Source organism: Akebia trifoliata, chromosome 12, assembly GCF_017979445.1.
Source record: "Akebia trifoliata isolate Shusen 1 chromosome 12, ASM1797944v1, whole genome shotgun sequence".
Lineage (NCBI taxonomy): Eukaryota > Viridiplantae > Streptophyta > Magnoliopsida > Ranunculales > Lardizabalaceae > Akebia > Akebia trifoliata.
The window spans coordinates 8,132,018-8,153,736 of NC_141386.1; the positions used below are offsets into that span (position 1 = coordinate 8,132,018).

At 32.9% G+C, this 21,719-nt stretch overlaps 1 protein-coding gene across 8 annotated transcripts; it reads left to right on the top strand.

Annotated features, from left to right (window-relative positions):
* Nucleotides 1–869: 869 nt before the first annotated feature.
* Nucleotides 870–10,642, top strand: LOC147388844 (transcriptional corepressor LEUNIG_HOMOLOG-like). Of its 8 annotated transcripts, none has more exons than XM_086418997.1 (8): nt 870–5,730; nt 5,828–7,307; nt 7,395–7,494; nt 8,240–8,435; nt 8,548–8,671; nt 8,759–8,868; nt 9,376–9,528; nt 10,225–10,642. In XM_086418997.1, exons 4-8 carry the CDS (start codon nt 8,415–8,417, stop codon nt 10,453–10,455), a joined length of 639 nt encoding a protein of 212 aa, XP_086275123.1. In that variant the 5' UTR covers nt 870–5,730; nt 5,828–7,307; nt 7,395–7,494; nt 8,240–8,414; the 3' UTR covers nt 10,456–10,642. The 8 variants fall into 8 exon arrangements, with proteins under 8 accessions (XP_086275123.1, XP_086275124.1, XP_086275120.1 ...); XM_086418998.1 differs by having other exon boundaries at nt 8,266–8,435; XM_086418994.1 differs by having other exon boundaries at nt 5,828–7,494.
* Nucleotides 10,643–21,719: the final 11,077 nt, after the last annotated feature.

Below are 21,719 nucleotides of genomic sequence, written 5' to 3' on the forward strand. Positions count from 1 at the left end.
ATAGAAGGCCCCTTCCTCAATAAGGAGGTCCTCAACTGTTTAAACCAAAATCAAAGTCCCTCGCACTCAAGAACACAAATCGGATATTTCCGACTTGTTATTTTTATTTTCAAATCAACCGAATCCGAGGTTACCACCAAGGTGAAGGGAGTAGGGTGTCTAACACCTTCCCTACTTCCTAATATGGACCCCCTTACCTAGATCTAAGGAGGACCAATGGACTTTATTCGTACGAGAGTCATTAAATATAAAAATTACACTCTTTCAAAAAAATGCATTCCAAGTGACCATTTACACCCTTGTACAAAAAACAAATGGTGACAACTCTATATCCAAGTAGGAGAGATATTCGAAAATGAAAATCTCATGTTTACAGCTTGGCGACTCCACTGGTGAAGTAGGAGAGATATTCAAAAATGAAAATCTCATGTCTACAATATGAAAGTTGTGAAATTTTATATCTATTTTATAACGTTTGATTTCATTAAAAAATTTGACAAAATGAAATTTATATGATTTTTATAATGAAAATATATTAGGAATCACAGTACGTAAGAATTTTTAGTTGAAACTTATATTTTGATCCATTCTTGTTGAAGATATTATATATTAAATTATTTATTTATTATTTTCAAAATTCTTAACTTTTACTTTTAAATATAGACTCTAAGATTACTTGATTTGGAACTATAATGAAATCTTTAAAAATCATACAAATTAGAGTTATTTTATTTTATTTCATTGAATGTCGGCAGGTTATAAAAAAAAATAGGTTTTATCATTTTTGGAGGTGTTTAATATTTTTATGAGTCGTGAACATATTTTTAAAATATTAATACATTCCTTTAAGTTTTTGAATTGGTATTATTGATATCAATATGAATTTTACTGATTTATAATTTTTCGAAGTTGTAGGTATCTCCAAACTAGTTAGATGTTAGTAATTAATATGTTTTTTTTATTTATATATTAATTTGAATTTAATCTAGTTAATATTTTTAAACTAAATTAAAGGCCATGTTAGTCACACTTGATTTTGGATATTTAAATTGGATCGGAAAATTTAGTTGGGTCCTTGGATTCAAAATTTGAGGTGTGATTGGCGTGGTACATATAATTACACAGGATTATGTTGTACATCTCCATGTGTCATCCCTCGTTTACTATTTGTATTCACTTGTAGCTCTTTTTTGCAATTTCATTAGTCCAAGTTAACAATAGTTTTATTGTTTGCTATATTATTGAGTTTATTTGAAGTTGCTATGACAATTTTTAGAGAAAAATCAAAGTTCTGCTTTTTCGTGCACATCTATTAAATTGATGTAATGAAATTTCAAGACTGATTGTTGGAAATATCATTTGCAAATGGATCCGACAATTTATTCTTAATTTTTTTAGGATGATTCTGTAATTGGTAATGAGTCTATGCATAGTATTGTGCCTGTGAACCCAATACCTTTTTTTTTTTTTTCCGTAAATAAGCTGACTAACAAGCCTATCACGACCAAGTTGATGTAGGTAATGCAGTACACAGTTTCTTCAATGACCAACTTTGAATCTCTTAATCGATGTTATTCGTGCTTTAATGAAAATAATAGTTAACTCTAATGTTTTTTGGGTACCTATTTCAAGTTATGTAGTTTTAGTAGATTCATACATGAACTTACAAGTAGTTGTGTACAATCCACTTCCATTAGTTAGTTGATAAATTAAAATAACCTTTTTGCTTATATTATTTTTTTCAAAATACTTTTTTGGTATTTTGTATATTGTACTCTTCATTTCAGCCTGCCAACACTTAAGAATACATTGATGGGTAATTCACTAGAAATCTAGAAGAGATCCTAAAACTGTAATTTGGGTGTGACAATAAAACCTCTTTTTTGATATGTGAAAATTGGTACAACTCCAATCTATTTTATGTAGCTTGTTGGTTCTAAGACTTTAATCTAGGTTCTTGTTACATCATGGTACAACTCCAATCTACCTTGCATTTCCTTGCACCTTCCCATGGGACAACATTTCTATACAAACAAATATTGAAACAAGTGGTAAATTTCCCTTTCAAGATGAAAACACCAATAATCATGGTGAAGGCTATCCAAGTCGAGCCAAATCCAAGCTCCTTAAAAGGTAATCCACTCTTCTTCTTCAGATTTGAACCAAACAAAGTTGCTAAAGTCAAATCCAACTCTTGTACTACTGACTAAGCTCTAAATTCTTTTTTCATGTTCTTGGTTCCATGAAGAAAGAATAGATTTGAGAGATTTGTTACTGAATAAGAAAATGGCGATCAAAAATGGAAAAGAGATTTGATAGCTTGATTGAGCATAGAAAGCTGGTTCAATCTAGGGGAGAGGAAATGAGAGAGAAATTTTATGGTGCAGATGGTTTGATCAAGAGGATAAGAGAGAAGACGAGAGAGCAAGAGACATTTTAGGGTTTGAGCATAGAGAGGATTCGAGGTGAGAGAGAAAAGAGATGAGTTAAGCTAAGATATGTCTGAAAGATGAGGAAAGGAAGAGAGGAATGCAAGATTTAGGATCTTATTATTATTTTTATAACTACTATTAGCATCCCAACTTTTAAGTATTACACCACTACTTTAGTAAAACCCATTGTCTGAAGTCCCATAAAATTTCGCCCAACCCTGCTTGGGAGAAAAATAGACATTAGCTATTACTCTTTACAAACAATGATGTTTATTTAAAAAATAAGGGTGTTGTTTAAAGTGTTTTTTGTAGTAGTGCATGAACATACTGGTTAAAGAACCTTCAAGCAATACTAATAAACACCACAACCAATCTACATCTTCCCTTCTCCCAGGACAGACCACCGATTAGACACATATAACTACGAGCAACACTAATGAACACTCTAAAAAACTAAAGTTCTAAGCACTCAAAGTAAGTCTTGGCCTTGTTGATTTATGGATTTACATATCTGTGCTATAAACCATTTCCCATAAGGATTGCTACATAGAAAATGACTCTAAAGTGAGCCCTGATCTAGATGACTTTGGGATTCCTATTGTTGAGCAAGTTACTTGTGTCACTTTGCGAACAAACTCTTGGCTGGATAGCTTGCTTGGGTGTGTACCGATCTACACTTTGACTGCTATGAGACTTTTGTGCTAATATGGGTCCGACATTAAAAAAATAAAGATATAATGCCTGATTCTACACAGATGTAGATGATGAGTAACTCTAATTATAATCCTATACTTCTAGCAATAGAGAAAAATACAACTGCTTATTGTTCTGGGGGCTTAAAATCCATGTCCTTTTCATATGGAAAATCTAGTACAGTAGATCCAAATACAATCGAGAAAATGAAGTAGGAAAGCACCTTATTCTATATGTATATTCAGGAAAGGAAACAAGAGTCTTCATGTATTTACATCATTGAGTTCAATCGATAAATAACTTATTTAATCAGGATGATTAGTAATTGGTGTGTACATAATCCAAGGTCTCAAGCAAATTTCTAAGCTCAATTACTTCCTTTATTATTGTTGTTGGAGATTTGGCATGCTAGGAATGGTTTTTGACTTGAGAATATTAGACGTTCAAGTGTCGAGATTAGGTTTACCCTTGATTGAAAGTGAACATCTCTTTTTCTTGGTGAATTAATGGTAAAATTTTAGACATAACCAAATCAAGCAAAATAATATTAGCTATGCAACTCTTCAACCACTGTGTTTGTGACTATAATAGGATGATAAGCTCCAACTAGAGTTTCTCCTAGTCTTTTCACCATCTATACATAGAATGAGACACATAAAGATATGTGTTTAATAACGTAAAAAATAGAAATCTGAACAAAGTGATGGCTCATCAAAATGGCACAAAGTAAAAGAGGATGATACTTCAATTGAGCAAAATATAATGAAACTATAGCACACCACATCAATTGATCAAGTATTTCGAAATTGATTTGGCTGCAGCCCACGTTATAGAAACATAATTAATTTACATTAACTCAATTGAGCAAAATTAATTGAACTCATTAGTGAGCAAGTCATTCTCTTGTGAAATTCAGCATCTATTTAATAAGCTGGTGGATATAAGTTAAAAACAAGTCTAGAGATGAGTAACAGCAGGTACTCCAATTCCTTATTAAAACTAGTCGACTTCAAAGAATTGAGACATATTTATTTGCAAGAAATGAGTAATACTACCATAGAAGGAATTTTGGAACGTCTATGTTCACTTGCAATTGGTGATTTTTGTTCGGACTTTACAACAAGGGATGTGCCCGGAAATCGAATGGTGAGGAATATATTATTTGAAGTAGAATTAATAAATGTGTTTATCATTGATGGGAGGGATGTTTGTACCATATGTCTAGAAGAAATGAAAGAAGGAGACGAATGCAGTGCCACTGGGTGTCCCCACACATTTCATACCAACTGTCTCTCAAGGTGGATAAGAGAAAAGCCTACATGTCCTTTATGCAGGTTCACTATGTTGTCAATGGAGGAGCCTAGAAGAGAGGAAGACTGGAGAATTGAATAATAGATCTGAAATTTCTTTTTAATTTCATATCGAACCTGCATAAAGGTCAAGGGTAAACCCAATGGTACTGCATTCATCTCCTTCTTTCATTTCTTCTAGACATATGGAGCAAACATCCCTATCATCAATGATAAACACCTTTGTTAATTCTACTTCAAACAATATATCCCTCACCATTCAAATTATGGGCACATCCATTATTGCAAAATCAAAAGGAAAATCATCGACTGCAGGTGATCGTATACGTTTCAAAATTTCTTCTATGGTAGTATTATTCGTTTCTTGTAAATTAATATGTCTCAATTCTTCCAAGTCTAATAGTTTTAATAAGGAATTGGAGTACTTATTGTTCTCATCTTTAGGCATGTTTTTAACTTATATCCACCAGCTTATTAAGTAGATCCTAATTTCATAGGAAAATAACTTCGTCATTAATGAGTTTAATTAATTTTGCTTAATTGAATTAATGTGAATTAATTATGCTTCTAAAACGTGGGCCATTGCCAGATCACTTTCAAACTATATATTTGTTTTGTCAATGTCGAACCCATATTAGCGAAAAGTCTCACTGCAAGAAAATAGTGAATCAGGAACCAAATTATAAAACAAATTTTATCCGTTTCTAATTAAAAATGGGTTTAAACCGTTTTACTAAATAAAGTCGTTTTAATCGTATTTTAAACATCCCATTTCCCGTCTCATTATATGGGAACGAACCTCTGTTTCTCTCTCTCTCGGCCACTCCCTCGATCGAACTCTCTCTCTCAGTCACTCTCTCGATCGAACTCTCTCTCGATCTCATCTCTCTCTCTCAGTCGTTTCCTCGATCAAATTCTCTCTCTCGATCTCATCTCTTTTTCTCTTAATCGCCCCCTCGATCGACCTCTCAGTCTCTCTCTTCTTTAATTTGTTGTCTTCATATCTCTCTCTCTCTCACAGTCGGAGAACTCAAAAAGCCTCAAAATCTGAAACTTTTCTCTTTCTATCAGCCGGAGAAGAACTCTCCCAAAATCTGAAATAACATCTCTTTCGATCTCTCTTTGACAACATTTGGGACTAAGGAGATGGAAGATATAAGAAGAAATCCTAGAAAAATTGCAAAACTGAGGTCGAGATAGACGGAAACTAAGAGAGATTGATAGTTTTCATAAATTTTTATCTGAATTTACTTCTCGAGACCGAAAAATGATTCTCAGATTATTCAAATTGAAAGGTATGTAATTATATTATTCGATTTGAATTTTAATTTAATTTTTAAAGTCCGGTATATTTATTTTAATTCAGATTCTTCCTCTCTTGATTTATTTCAGAGCTTTTCAAAATCAGTAAAAATCTTCATATTGATTCCATTTCTCAAAAACATTCATCTCTGCTTCATCACTAGCTCCAAGTAGATGTAGCTTTCTCGTCTTTATAGATCCTCTTAATCTTCATCGATTTCTGCTCATCTTGTTCGTCTATGTTGTTTTCATTTGTAATGTTTGATTCTACTCTTTCGATTGTTTTCTTTGGTAAATCGATTTAAATTTGTATGTTTTGTGGAGTTCGATAGAAATTATTACAAATCCGAGTATTCATGCTAGTTTTGTTATCTAATTCGTGATTCTGAGTTGAATTTTAATCCAGAAAATTTTATTTCGAAAATACTTATTAAAGGCTCATATTATTCTTTTTTTGTCTCTTCTTTTGGTATTCTGAACTTTTATCAACCTTTTATTGTGTAGAATAGAACATAATTTTTAGCTTGAAAAGTAGCCAACTTTGGATGCCTTTTATCCGAAGTAGCATTATGGGGATGAGGATTGTTACAGTTATCATCTTCTTTTTCAATGATGATAATTTCTCACTGGTATTTGAATATTAGCTTCAGTTTATATTAAAATCCGTTATGCTTGATCTAAGTATGCGACTTATATTACTACATAAGATGAAGCATCCCAATTAAGGTTTTATGTGGATGAGCCTACTTTTACATATCTGCATTGAGTGAGTAAGTTCTAGTCCTAGTCTTACTGTTATCGGAGTAGCTAACTTCTAGTCCTAATCTTATTGTTGTGGGAGTAGCTCTTAATAGTTTTCCCTCTTTTCTTTAATTTGGTAGGCCTAGCATAAGTTGTTTGTGAGTTAGTGGGTTTTTTCAAACTGGTGTCAATGAACACCAACTTTAATACTTATCAACTGAACCCCTTTTTAACTCCGCCATTGTAAAATTAATGTTTTACACTGCCGGTCCCAAGCCCGGATAAAGAAGGAGGGAAAAGGATGATCCAAGGAGTATTAAAGTGTTAACAGGTATTGCTTTTCTTCCTCTTTTTTCTCAAAACTTATAGGTAATGTTGGACTAAATCTTCAACATACTAACTCTTTTTCTTGATGTATAACAGTCTATTATCGACAAGGAGAAACGAGGGGAATATTTGGGAAAAACTGTACAAGTTTGTTTTAATTGTTACTACCAAACCTCAATAACTTTTATATGATCCTGAATTTTATATATGCTTTTTCGTCTCCTAGGTTGTTCTTCACATTACATATGTCATTCAAGAGTGGATTAATTGTACAGATATATTTTATTTTCCACCTTGTAGGTGAAGGCGGGTGGGTTTTTAATTCAAGTCATGGTATCAAAACTCATAAACCTTACCAACTTAGCTAAGTTGGCACCTCTCCTATATATGCAAATATTGATTTTTCTTGTGAGTATGTTATGCAAATATGGTGTTGTGTCTCTACGAAATGAAAAATAACATTGTGGGTATGGAAGCTAATATGGAGCAGCTCCTTGAGAAGGTGTTTGAAGAATTGTTATCTCCCTGATTGATTGGTTTCCATTATTGATCATATAGAAATCATTCACCTTGTCTTTTACCATTGCAGATTATGTTTGCGCAATCACAAAGTTAACCCATTGCTTTTTGAGAAGAGATAACATATAGAGAAATTGCATCACACCTAGAACCTTCTGTGTAAAGTTCAGGTATCGTATTGAATTTAAAATTTCTCAAGTCCCTACCTACGTTTACTGAATTCTGCAATAAATTCTTATAATAAAGCTGAAATGTCAACTGATATTTAATTATCAAAGCTTGGAAACAACCCAAAAGATGTACGTGGATTTGATTGAATGGTGGGTCTTGATGAAGTCCTAGTGGGCCATACTTAATGCTATAAGCAAATAAAGAAAATAGGAGTGTGAATTGACAGTTTATTTAGTGAATTCCTATAATGAAGGTTCAAAGACCAAATATTTGGTGGAAGGGGTTCACTAAGAATTTGATTGAACAACTATGAAACTATGTATCACAAACCTATAATATTATGGCAGTCCAGTATCTGTTTTACATGTCTCTTTACACGGCCATTTACATTTGAGTTGATACCTCTGCTACTGCTCTCTGTCCAACCAACATTTTCATATTATTTACATTGCTCCCTGAACTACTCTCTTGTTGTTGGCACCTGTCTTCATTCCTCTTAGATGATTACATATGAGACATTGTAGCATACGTAGTATATTTTTTGGTAACTTATTTTTTATTAAGGTAATTTAAATCATGCTACTTGCTATCCGCACCTGCTCTAAAGATCTTCATTATTTTAAATATGCTTTGTATTCTGTTTTGATGTTCATCGATATACATGAGAAACAATTTCTTTTAGCTTTTAATTGCCCTGTTTGTTAATTTAGAGATCTAGAATTGAAGTCTATTCTCTTCTTTCAGTATGTAGAAAAGCTTTTTGTGCGCAGATCAAAGGAGGATCAGCATCTTTTTTCTGTGGCTCATCAGATGTGGGATAATATCCGTACCAATGAGGCTCCTTTCATTATAAAAACCAGGTTGTTTCAGTTGGAGTGTGATTGAAGTCTCACTACCTAACATTAAAACAACATTTGACATGCTCAGTCTGTCATATATGGTATGAATTACATGGACATATTAATGTGTAGTCTTTTTTGTGGTTGTGTTTTAATGATCTAACTTACCTAATAACGTATGGGCTTTTTATCACTTTTCATTTGATATTGTAGGAAGACATGGAACCTTTTGGAGACAATGTGGAATCATTTCTCTCCCAAGATGATGGGGATGAACAGGACACTTTTAGTTTGTCAAAAATAAGTCCTACCCAACATAATACAGAATCCTCCAAGGGTATTATATGGTCTTTTGTTCTTTCTCTAACAGTAACTTTTCAACAAACTGTATCCCCTATGATCACGTTCACCAAAGTTATTTCAGGTTTTACATTCGCCAAAGTTAGTTGTATTCATCCGAGCGATAGCAAAGTTGTATGCTGTCATTTCCCATTAGATGGAAAGTTGTTGGCTAGTGCTGGGCATGAGAAGAAGGTAATGCATGGTTGCATGTGATTGAGTAACCATCTCTGAAGCACATGGCTATTTGCTATGAGTTGATAATAGGGTCCAAGTAGCCTTACTAAGTTAGTAGGGATTTCACCATTACTAAGGGTCCTTGGGCTCACTTTGTGGCATCCAAAAACATGATCCAATGCTTCACGGTTGTACAAGAAAAAATTCTACGAACATTGAAAAAACAAATTCCAATTTTTTTTTCACGTTGAATTTTACTTATAAATTTGGGAGTCAGGTGGAAGTTCAACAGCCGTGGTGAGGCTTAAAATCTTACCATGTTAATTGTTTTTCTTAATAATATATGCATTTGTATGTTTCAAAATTAGTGTCCATTTATAATAAGCCTATTGAGTTGTTTCCAGTTGTGTTCCATTTGAGCTCCTTAATGTCCATGTGTAACTGTAACCATGTTAGTTTCTCAGTAGCATGTAAATCTATGAAATTAATTCAAGTGAAAATGATATGGGTAATGTTTCATGTCAGTGGGTTGTTCTATGGAATATGGCCACAATGCAAACAGAGAGCACCACAGAGGAACATGGCCTCATAATTACTGATGTTCGTTTTAGTCCGAATTCAACTCAACTAGCAACATCTTCATTTGATAGAAACATCCGACTATGGAATGCAGCAGAAGTAATACTTTCTATCTCCATTTCTCTCCTCATATGATGTTTGTCCATGCCTAAGATGTTCATAATTTAGATCCTTTTGTTGGATGTTTATAGTCCACTTGTGATAGTGGTTTATATTCTCCTATGGAGATGCTATGCTAATTTGAACTATAGTTCACCAAACCTTACATAATATCTCTTTTGCAGCCGAGTTATACTTTACATACATATACTGGACATGGTTCACATGTTATGTCACTAGATTTCCACCCTAAGAAAACTGACCTTTTCTGCTCTTGTGATGGTAATGGTGAAATTCTTTTTTGGAATATCAGTTAGTATGCATGTAATCGTGTTTCCAAGGTTCGTTACTGAACCATCACGTCTGAATAACTTTCTACTTCATTTCATAGATTACCTTTGTTTTCTAAGTTTCCATCATTCGGTAGAGGTAGGGTGATGTGTCACAAGTAAGATTTCAGCCAAGAATTGGACATTTACTGGCAGCGGCATCTGAGAATATTGTGTCCATCTTTGATGTTGAGACGGATAGGCAAACACTCATATTATAGGTTATCTTGATCTATTGTTGCTAATATTTTGGTTGAGACTAGTAGTAATGAAGAATTGTGCTGCATTGATCTGTTACTTTAAAATATCTTATCAAATCTCAATTATATTGTATTATTATTAATCATTAACACTTGATTATACTCAGGGACATACCAAAGAGGTACACTCTGTTTGCTGGGATGTAAATGGAGACCTTTTGGCATCTGTCAGTCAAGACTCTACGAGGGTATGGTCATTAACCTCCGGAGAATGCATTCATGAGCTCAACTGCAGTAGGAATAAGTTCCATTCTTGTGTTTTGTCATCCAAGTTATTCTACTCTCTTGGTGATTGGAGGATATCAGGTAACCCTTCAATTGGCTCTAATTGCACATGACCAACCATCTCAGCTTACTAATTATTACATTACTAAAGTTGAAAGAGGAACACTGGCTATAACCATAGAAACAACAATGTAAAAAGAGTAATTTTTATGGAAGATCTCCTTGTAATTTTGGATTTGTAAATTATTACTCATTGTAACTCTTTTTGTGTATAAATTAATGTGATAGAGACCTCGATGTTTTCTATTTGAGTTTATTTTGACCGTGGGTAATAGGTGCGTAGAAAAAAAAATTAAAAATTAAATTTTTTTTTTTTTTAAAGTTTAGATATCAGTTAGTAATCGATGCTTGAAGTCTCAGACTTAGGATATAAGTCTTATAGACATCGAATTTTAAATCGATGTCTAAGATATATATATATTTTTTTTATATAAATGCAGATTTGGAACGATTTTAAGTCGTTCCAAAATCCGAGTTTTAGAACGGTTTTTAGCTGTTTCAAATCTTGAGATCTAGAACGGTTTTCAGCCCTTTAAATTCATTAACGACACCTCGATTAGAGACAGTCTGTCAATTGTTTCATACTAGCTTAGGAACGGTTGCCATATTTGTTGTAGTGTCTTATAGCACACAAACTGTCACAGTGTACATAGGTACACACCCAAACAAGAATAACCAATAGTTTGTTGTCAAAGTGTCACAAGTGACTTTCTCAACTATAAGAATCCCAAAGTCAACTAGGTTAGGACTAACTTTTAGAGTCATTCTCTATGCAGCAATCCTTATGATAAACAGATCATAGGACAGATACATGAATCCATAAGTCAACTAGGTTAGGGCTTACTTTGAGTGATTAGAACTCCAGTTTTTTAGGATGTTCATTAGTGTTGTTAGTAGTTATGTGAGTCTCATAGGTGGTTTGTCCTGGGATAAGGGAAGAGGCAGATTGGTGGTATTCTTTAGTATTGCATGTAGGTTCTTTGAACTGTATGTACATGAACTACTACAAAAGAAAAAAAAATACTTTTAAACGCCCTTATTTTTTAAATAAACATTGTTGTTTATAAAAAATGACATCTAAAGTCAAGGCGTCAATGGGCACCCATGTAACCGAAATTGAAAATCCTGATTTTGGTTGCCTTTTTATTAGAACCGATTAGAGTCGGGTCTAAAATGGAACCAAACCGATAGGAATCGGAACCGTTAGGTATCCAATGGGTACCCAAAACCGATTTGTGTTGTCTTTTCTTTTTATATTATATATGATTTAAGGTATTCTTTTATTTCAAAATTAATGTATGTTCTATAATTTTCTTTAATTTTTCATAAAAATTATCAATTGGAGCTTAAAATGAGCTTATCTCTTATACAAATTTATTCTTTTAAATAAGATAAAATTTTATTTTGGCAAAAAATCATTAACTTATATCTTTAGTATAACAAATTATAACTAAGTTAATAATTTTGTGGATGATATGCTAGTTTTTTTAAGGAATTTTTTTTATAGTAATTTGAAATACTTTTTTCTCATTTGAATCTTGAGAATCATTATCGATGGGTGCCTGTGATTTTTGGTGGTTTCAGTTCTAGTTACATTTATTTTGGAATTAAATCCGGAACTTACAAGAACCAGAACCGAGATAAATGAAATGGTTATGGTTTTAAGTTCTTTAGAAACTGAAGCAGAATTGACCCATTGACCTCTCAATCTAAAGTCTATTTTTTGCCCAAGCAGGGTTGGCAAAATTTTTGTGAGACTTTAGACAATAGGTATTACTAAAGTCATGGTGTAATACTTAAAAGTTGGGTGCCAATAGTAGTTATATAAATAATAATAAAAACCAAAATCTCACATTCCTATTTTCGTCTCTCCAACGTATCTAACCCTAACTCACCTCTCTTCTTTCTAACTCTGAACCCTCTCTACGCTCAAACCCTAAAATGTCTCTCCTCTCTTCTCGACCCAACCATCTATTTGTGCTCAAACCAAAAGTCCATATCTCTCATCTTCTCTCTTCACTTCTTGATTCAACCATCTCTTTTTGCACTGTATGCTAAAACCCTAAAATATCTCTCGTATTTCCTCTACCCTTGATCGAACCATCTCCCCGTGCTTGATCAAACTACCAAATCTCTTCTCCATTTTTGATCGCCATCTTCTTACTCAATAAGGGATCTCTCAAATCTATTCTTCGTTCATGAAACCAAGAATACGAAAATAATTAGAGCTTGGTCAATAGTAATCCTCGAAAGTTGGATTTGACTTCTACAATTTTGTTTGGTTCAGATCTGAAGAAGAAAAGTGTATTACCTTTTAAGGAGCTTGGATTTGACTCGAATTGGATAGCCTTCATCGAAGATATTTTCAAAATTTTCAATTAAAAACGAGGTTAGAGCTCACCTCTCCCTTTTTCTTTCATTTTTTTATCTTAGCTTTCAATGGACTGAGACGAAACATGAATCCAAATATATTCTTATATTTTTGTGATGGATTAGGCTTGTGTGACTTTGTTTTCTTTGATCTTGACGTGCTTCATTATTTTTTTGGGAAATTCATGTTTGATCTTAAACTAGGTTTCTTGATTTGAAGGTTTCGAATATCTTTTTATGTATCTTAGATTAATTTTTCTTTTATCGGAGAAATTTGAGAAGAGATGATAAACTAGGGTTTTAAATAAGCCTATTAATTTGAGAAAAAATGGGTTCTGATACGTTTGACTTTAGGGAGCTTTATTTGTAGAATATTGAAGTTGTATGATCAATAGGTTTTGGATGTTATGGGATTCGTCTTGTAAATTTTCTTCAAGGACATTGCAAAGAACTGTATTAAAAAATTAATTCGGGAAAATTGGTTCTAATTTACAACATTAACCTAAAAAGTTGTGTTTTTTTCTCCCTCTCTGTTATCCTTAGAATTAGCAACAAATAGTTTGTTCGGAGAAGGGCTCAATCTCCAAATATAGAGATTTAAAGCTACCTGAAAAATAAATAAAATAAATAATTGCTAAAAAAAAAAGATTACATTGCTAAAAAGAAATCGAAAATAAATAAATAAAATAGATAAAAAGAAAATATACTTATACGATCGCAACAATTTGTTCCCTCAGAACTGGTAAAATGGTTCTTCGTAAGATACTCCTCACTTCGTTTCTGTCACTGGATTCGTTTCGAATTTCAAAGATGAAGTACCTCCTTCTTAGATCTGAGTGTTTTCTAAATTTATTCATAGATTTTTGGGTGTTTTGTAGAGAGTCTCTAGGAGTTTGTGAACAAAAACTAGGGTTTGAATCATAGGTATGGGGTTAGGGCTTCAAAATCAGGGTTTTGGGAAGGCTAGGAAGGCTTTTTGACCTACTTTTTCTAGGATTTTCTTTGACCTACGAAATTAGGTTATGGAAGCTCCTATTTATAGATTTTTTTTATGGAATTAGGGTTTGACTAAGTCTCCTTTTAGATAAGGTGAATTAGGGTTTGGACTTAAGTCTTATTTGATTGACTGGGTTTTTTTATATTAGGATTTTGACTTAGGTCAAATGAGATTGACTTGGTCTTTTAAATTAAATTTTTATTCTTACATACAATAGAATATATTTTTGAATTTTGTGGTGAACCCCCGTTAATTATATTTTAATTATTTGAACCCCCAGATGGAAAGGTCTTTTAATAAATATCAATAGGGCTCTACTTAAATATGTGGGCAACCATCAACAATTTTGCCTGAGGGCTTGATTGATTAATTTTCTTTGTTTAGATTTTTAAATTAATTTTATTAAGATTTCTCTTTATGTTAAATAATATTTTATTTATTAATTTCAAAATTTAAAATTTTAAAATTGAAAAATTACCGTTTTGTCCCTAAAGAGAACTTTTGCATTTCAAATTATTTTTTGATGTTCTGGGATGTTTTGAAATTATTTTTTCATAAAGAATTCAATGGGATTATGGGTTTGTGTTATTTATAAATTTTTTATGTGAAATGATCGTGGACCCTATGAAGGGCATTTTCGTAATTTTGTCAAATTTTGTGAAAATTGGCGAAATGATTTATTTGATTTTAATTTATTATTTTATGGGTTTGAAAAGATTTTCCTAAGCGTAATGTGGGCTTTAAGGATGTTTTGATGTTAGGGGTATTTTGATAATTTGATAATTTTTTTAGTATTTTTATCGTAAAGCTTCTTTTTGTTTACAAAATTATGTTTTCTACATTTTTGAGGTTATATTTTTCTAGCGTAGCGTAGTTTCTATAATTTTGTTAGTTTGAGATACCTTATTCGAATTTTTGAAACATATCTAGTAACAAATAAAACATTACGATAATCATCCATCATTAGAAACCGTCGCGATCAGGTTGACGAGTTGATTAATCAGGTGAGTGCAAAAATGGGGTGTTTACATATGCCCCTCTTTGGTAGAGGGTTGAAGACACTAGAAAGGAAATCTATTTTGGTAGATAGTACGATATCCGAATGCCAAAGCTAGTGACAGCTCATTTTGCAGCCTAATTTATCAATTCGTCAAGGCGTTCGGATCCTTGAAGGTTATACTCTCCCGAACTAAAAGTTTGTTAGGTCCTTGAGCATGAACTCTCACTGACAGCGTCAAATCTTTGAATTTTAGAAATTTCTCCCTGACTAAAAATGTGCAAGTGTGTGTACTTGAAATCTGAGATAAATCTCAAAGGGTTTGAGCAAAATCTGAGCAAAAACTATGTAAAATCTGAGCATAAACTGAGCATAATCTGAGGATAAAACTTAGCATAATTCCAAGAAAACCCTCGGCGGTACCTGAGCATAATTCCAAGAAAACCTCGGTGGTATCTGAGAATAATTCTAAGAAAACCCTTGACGATATCTTAGCATAATTCCGAGAAAACCCTCGGTGGCATTTGAGCATAAAGTAAATATAGGAAAGAATGGATGAATTTGATAAATCTGAGAAAGAATTAATGGATCTGGAAAAGAAATAATGCTCTATCTCCCATTCTATGCAAAAGGGTATCGAATTAATCTTTGGGCAAAATCAAATATGAGATAAAAAATGTTTCTGTTTGAATCTCAAGGTTTTTCAAAAACTTTATGAAATTTGTAACTTCTTTGTACCTTAGGGGTTTTTAAAAAAAAATTACTATCAAGAGGGTAACTTTAAATTCGGGGTTCCCATTATCCTTTAGGATTAACATTGATCAAGTTTGAGAACAAAATACACCTAGTTTGACAAAAACATTGTATTGAACATATTTTGTAAAAAAATGCCCCTAGTATATGGGGGAAACTACATATCAAAGAAGAAAGAAAGTGCCCCTTGTATGAAGGTTTGAAACATTTGATTATCACAAGCGCAATAAAGATTCAACTTTTAATTTTGATTGAAGATTTTGAGTTAGGCTTAAAAGAGCAAAATATTTCCTTTTGAGATTCATCATGGAATTCACCTTTCTCTCCCTTCGTTCACTTAAAGAAGCAAAAAATTTAGATCAATCGTAGACAAGATACTTGTTGCTTCTGAGACTTTGTCTGGTTTAAGTTAAGTGTTGAACTTGATTATTCGGACTTCAGATGTTTCGGTTCGAACTGCCTTTTAACTTTTTAACTCTATGAAGATTTTCTTCTATTTTTCTTTATTACTATAACTTTTGCCTATATTTTCCTTTCAGGTTTTCAAATTAGGGAGCATGCTCTAGCTTTTGCCTAGATTGACTTTTCAGGTTTTCAATCTTGCGAGCTTTCTTTTATATTTTCTTTGCTCTGATTGTTGTCAAAGTCGTCCTTTCAGATTTTCAATTTTGTGAGATTGTCTTAATTTTTGTCTAAGTCGCCCTTTTCGGGTTTTTAACCTAGCAGGCTTTTTTTTTTCTTCTTCTTTTTTCTTTTTTTCCCTTTTGAATTTCTGGAGTTACTGTCTGATCATGATTTACTACCTTCCTTGACTTTTTCACATGGTACTTAGGAGGACTTTCATGGGTAAGCTTAGGATTGGGTATAAAAAAAAGGGAATTTTGAGGCTCAAATACCCGAATGCCCCTTGTGTGGCATTTTCTCTTTTTCCTTGAATTTTGTTCCCTATTTGACAATATTTTTTTATTATTTATTATTATTAATTTTATTTTGATGTGGTCGGGCCTGAAGTAACTTCTCAGGTTTCCTACGTACCCTAGACTTTTGGGATCAAACCAAAATGTAGTTTGGATTTTCCCTCCCTTAGGTTGGGTAATCGTGTTGAAAAAGAAAAATATTATTTTTTTCAAAAAGACTTCAAAGGACTGAGAAAGGAGATATTAAACTGGGTAGTAGGAAAATTGATTCGATCGAATATGACCGTCTTAAATGTAGTACCACTTGATCTGGTCAAGGTTGGATGGTTCTAGTGGTTCAATTATATCATGATCTTGAAGTATGACGACTTTTTCCGACAATATTTCCTTAATGATTGAACCTCTCCAATTGGATTTAGACTTCATCATATGGTCGAAGAGGAGTGCTCACTTTTCTTTGAAGTCTGATGGTTAAATCCTTGACTTATAAGTGTGAACATTGACCTTCTTGTTAAACGTGTGAGTGACTCTTCTCTGAGTTGTTTTTCTTCAATCAAGTTTAATTCTTCGTACCGATGATAGACCCAGTCTATTTCTAATAATTGACTTTCCATCAAGACTTTGAGATACTGAATTTCCATTTCAACTAGGAAGACAACTTCCATATCATATACTAAAGAGTAGGGAATAGTTCTAATGGAATACTATATTGAAGTACGATACGCCCAAAGTATGAATAACAGCTTCTCTGATTAATCCTGATACGATTGACACATTTTTACGATGATTATGTTGAGACTTTTATTGACTGCTTCAACCGCTCCATTAATCTGAGGACGATAGGGAAATGATGCCGGATAAGGTAATAATCTCGACTTTGAAGTGTGACCCGTTATCAGAAACTAATTCCAAAAATACTCTGTATCGACTTATGGCATTTGCTTTGATGAACTTTGCAACTTGAGATGCAGTAAGAACAACATTGACATGTTTTGTAATATCTTTTTTGATCTCATTGGTATTTCCATTCCATCGAGTGAGTATCTATTCTATGTCAGATAACACCTAAGCTTACACCTAACATATCCTCATCAAATCACTCACACAGGTCTTTTGAAATTTCTGAGTAAATTCATTATCCCCTCGTGTTTCTCTAAGGATGGGATGATTTCTATCTGAATTTTTTTAGGAATTATTTTTTGTTCCGAGGTCAATGACCTTTTGCTTTCTCGATTAACGGTTGAACCCAACCATTATCTTCTTGTTCATAAAAGAAATCTATCATTGAAGTTAGATTATTAGTTAATTCGTTAATGCGCTCGAGGTATTCAAAAATTTCCTTTATCCAATCAAATTCAGATGAGGCGACAGAAACTTCTATAGACTTGACAAACTAGCTTGACTCAATAGAAAAAAAGTAGACTCGATCTAAAGAAAACATGACATTGAAAAATTGGACTCGAGCTAACCCAAAAAACTCAAGACAAGTACTCACAACAGGCTTGACTAGGACTGAGACATTGCTTACAACCAACGGGACTAAGGTACTGTGATCTTCAGGGAACAACTATGTAATTTTGAGAGATTTTGGGATCATTTCTGATGATTCATTTGGTGTTGACATTTGTTCTAATTGACCGGACTAGTGACCTTAACAAAATGGTGAACGATTGAGCTTAAGTGCAATGATAACCTAGTAACCCTATTGAAGGTGAATTTAATCAATTTCAGTGTTACCCCCTTGATAACATTTTAAATGAACCCTAAGAATTTATTGAATTCTTTGCACCAATCTATTAAACAATTCATCCATTTAATGGTTATCCATAAGGAAAATAATTTTATTTCACTCTTAAAAATTATTGAAAAATAATATTTTTATTATATAAAAATTTTCACAAATCTGATTAATTTTTGCAATCATTTTCTTTTTAGAAAAATATATTTTGGTAATTTTTCAAGGTCTATGAAAAAATAGATTTTTTGTAAAAAACATATTTCAAAAATTTTCATGCAAAAAATAGATCTTTTGTAAATTATTTTTCCTTCATTTTCTTTTCTTTTAAAAAATATTTTTTCTGAAAAATATTTTTCTTCTCTTAAAATGGGTTGAAACTCGAATTAGTAAAGAATTTGAATTCCATTTTGATTTAAATGGTCCGGCCCACCATGATCATTGGATCAAGACGGACTGGGTCATTATGAACCATTGCCAAGTTAAAATGGATTCTTTATTGGGTTGGTGTACCTGTGATACAGTAATTTCGAATCAGGTTAAACAAAAAAAAATTTGTCCTTAAAAACAAAATCGTACATTCCTGATCTCATCATTTGTAAGGTCTATTTTTAAAAAGCAACCCGAGAACACCCACGCTAAATTCGAGTCGTGACCTATAGGGAGGTTTCTAGACTCTAGGTTTACTATATGCAATGCAATTTATCTGGTCACCTTTGTTCAAATGCGCCTATATACCTTTCGATACGTGGTGACTTGGTTTGATATACCGTATAGGTGATAATCTAAGTCTCCAACTCAAATCTCTGAAGTCAGAAAGCAGCCAGTTTAATCCCCAGTTGAGAGATGACACACAATGCTTAACAAGGACCCATTTAAATATCTCTCGTCTAGAATAGACGTTGTCTATCTCCCTCGTATAGTAGGGTATAGCGGGACAGGATTTCGCTTAGGCACTGATTTTAACCAAGAAGTGCAGTTGGTGAACTTAGATTAATTTTGATATACCGTATAGGTTCGAGTCTCTAGTTGACGATCGGGACATGTGACTTTGCGACTTACAATAGGACAAATGCTCAGGTCGCCCTAGCATGGGTGCATCGATATACCTTTCAGTGTCACCTGATCAAATGGTACTGATGCCCCAGTTTTATATACAATAAATATATGTGACTAGAGTTGTGGTTTTCATATATGACGTCGCATCTCATGAGGAGACCAGGCCATACACTAGTGCCACGTTGGTTAAAAGAGACATACAAGCGTGCAATGCAATAAAATAAACGTGCTAGTGGTTTGCGCCAAGTAGGGTGGGGTGTGCCCGGGGCATTTTTTTCAAATAAATGGGCCCGTGAGCCATATTAAACCATAAAATATGGATATCTCATAAATATTGATTAGAAAACATAAAATCCATATTATCAAAAATTAAAATCAAGGCATGCATATAAAAAATGTATATCAATTAAGATCATAGCATGTCAGATAGGCGATCAATCAGTATAACACAAGGAATAATCAATCAGATCCAATATTGAAACAGACACAAAATTTTTTGTTTTTTATTTTTTATTTTTTGTCAAATCAAAAATCATTTTAGGTGACCCTAAACAAATCGAGATTCTCAAAGAATATTGAATTGAGGATAGGATAGTAATTGGTAATGTCGAGATAAGGAGTAATGAACACATTTTCTTTTTTTTGAAAAACATGCATGAAAAATCTTTTGAAAACAGAGGCTAACGTGACCAACTCATAAGGTTTCAAATTTTACTAATGGTCATTAGGTCAACATGGTTCGTTACATACATGATCCAACATCACAACATTTTGACTTGATGAGAAAAGATTGGATCCGATAATAAAATTCAATTTTTTTTTTCTAGTTTAGATCCAAGATTTTGAAAATAAGTGGCAATGAAATCTCAAATTTAAAATCAAAATTCAAGATAAAAATTAACTTTAAAAATTTTCTTGGAAATTTTTTTTAAAAGTTCTTGGAATTTTGTCCGCCACAAACACGTGGCATTGGATCAATTTTTTGGGTGCCACATGGCGGTAATGACTCTTAGCAAGAAAGAACCTTACTAAGCTAGTAAGACTAGTCCATTCCTTTTTTTAGTTAAAAAAAATAATAAAACAAAGTCTTTTATGATGCTGCCACGTGCTTATTCTTTTTTTGTTTCGCTGCCTAACACAGCTCTTTTGTTGCTGTCAAACAACCCAACATGCTGCCAACAACACACACTTAACATTTTTTTTTGTTTAAATAAAGAAAAAGAAAAACAACACACACAATTATGTAACTCAGCAAACTCGACTTGACCGAGTTTGACTCGGACCCGGATCGAGGTTTCCCATTTTCTTTCTTTGTATGATGCTGCCAACGCACAACTTTCTCACACATCCACACCTCTCTTCCTCTCTCTTTGAAGAATCATTTTGATGGATTTGGATCATTCGAAAGAAAATGAAATGAAGATCCTTTTTAAGAATTTTGGCAACCTAAATATTGACTGGGTCAACTAAAGAACAAGAATGGAAGAAAACCCAGTTGCAGAGATGCAACAAAAACCCCAATCAAATCTGAGTTCTACCTGAATCAAGTTCTTGTTTTTCTTTTTCTCTTTTTTTTTGTTTTTTTGGGAAACCCATCATAAAGATCCAATAAAAAATTTCACGATTCAACGATCATCATTCCATCTTTAATTAACTTCTTGAAATCTTGCATTATTTAGGGTCATTCCAAATGACCTTTGATTGAACCATAGAAAATAACATGCCAAAACAAAATATTCAAAGTCCAAACAAATGATCAATAATTAAAGCAACAACAACAATAAAATAAAAATAAATCGATAAAGAAATAATTAAAAAATTAAAAAATTAAAAAATAAACTAAAAGAAAACTAGGTCGTTTTGGCAATATTCTCATACTTGGAGTTTTTTAAGTTTGATCTTCAAAATCCCCAGTAGAGTCGCCACTAAAAGCGCCCTCGATCCGCGAAGTGTGTAAATTTGCTTTTGATTTTTAAGGTTTGAGAGTCACCACCTAGTTATTACGGTCTAAGAACCAAATATTGACTCTAGATTGATTAAAAAATTAGTCTACAAAAAGAAATTAAGTCCGGGGATCACGTTACAGGGTTGGAAGGTGTTAGGCACTAACCCCGCCCGACAAACGTCGGTCTCTACTATTTTTCAAGAAGATTACATTGCTAAAAAAAACCTAAAATAAATAAATAAAATAAATAAAAAAGATAAAAAAGAAAATATATTTATACGATCGTAACAATTTATTCCCTCAGAACTAGTAGAATGGTTCTTCGTAAGAAACTCCTCGCTTCATTTCTGTCAATAGATCCGCTTCAGATCTCTAAGATGAAGTACATTCTTCTTAGATCTGAATGTTTTCTAAACTTATTGATGGATTTCTAGGTATTTTGTGGAGAGTTTCTAGGATTTTGTGAACAAAAACTAGGATATGGATGATAGGTAAGGGGTTAGGACTTCAAAATCAGGGTTTTGGAAGGCTAGGAAGGATTTTT

Coding starts and splice junctions, on each gene's coding strand:
- LOC147388844 (XM_086418991.1), top strand. CDS start 8,415: ATGCTCAGTCTGTCATATATG. Junction 8,672..8,758: donor TAATACAGAATCCTCCAAGG/GTATTATATGGT, acceptor AAGTTATTTCAG/GTTTTACATTCGCCAAAGTT. Junction 8,869..9,375: donor GTGCTGGGCATGAGAAGAAG/GTAATGCATGGT, acceptor GTTTCATGTCAG/TGGGTTGTTCTATGGAATAT.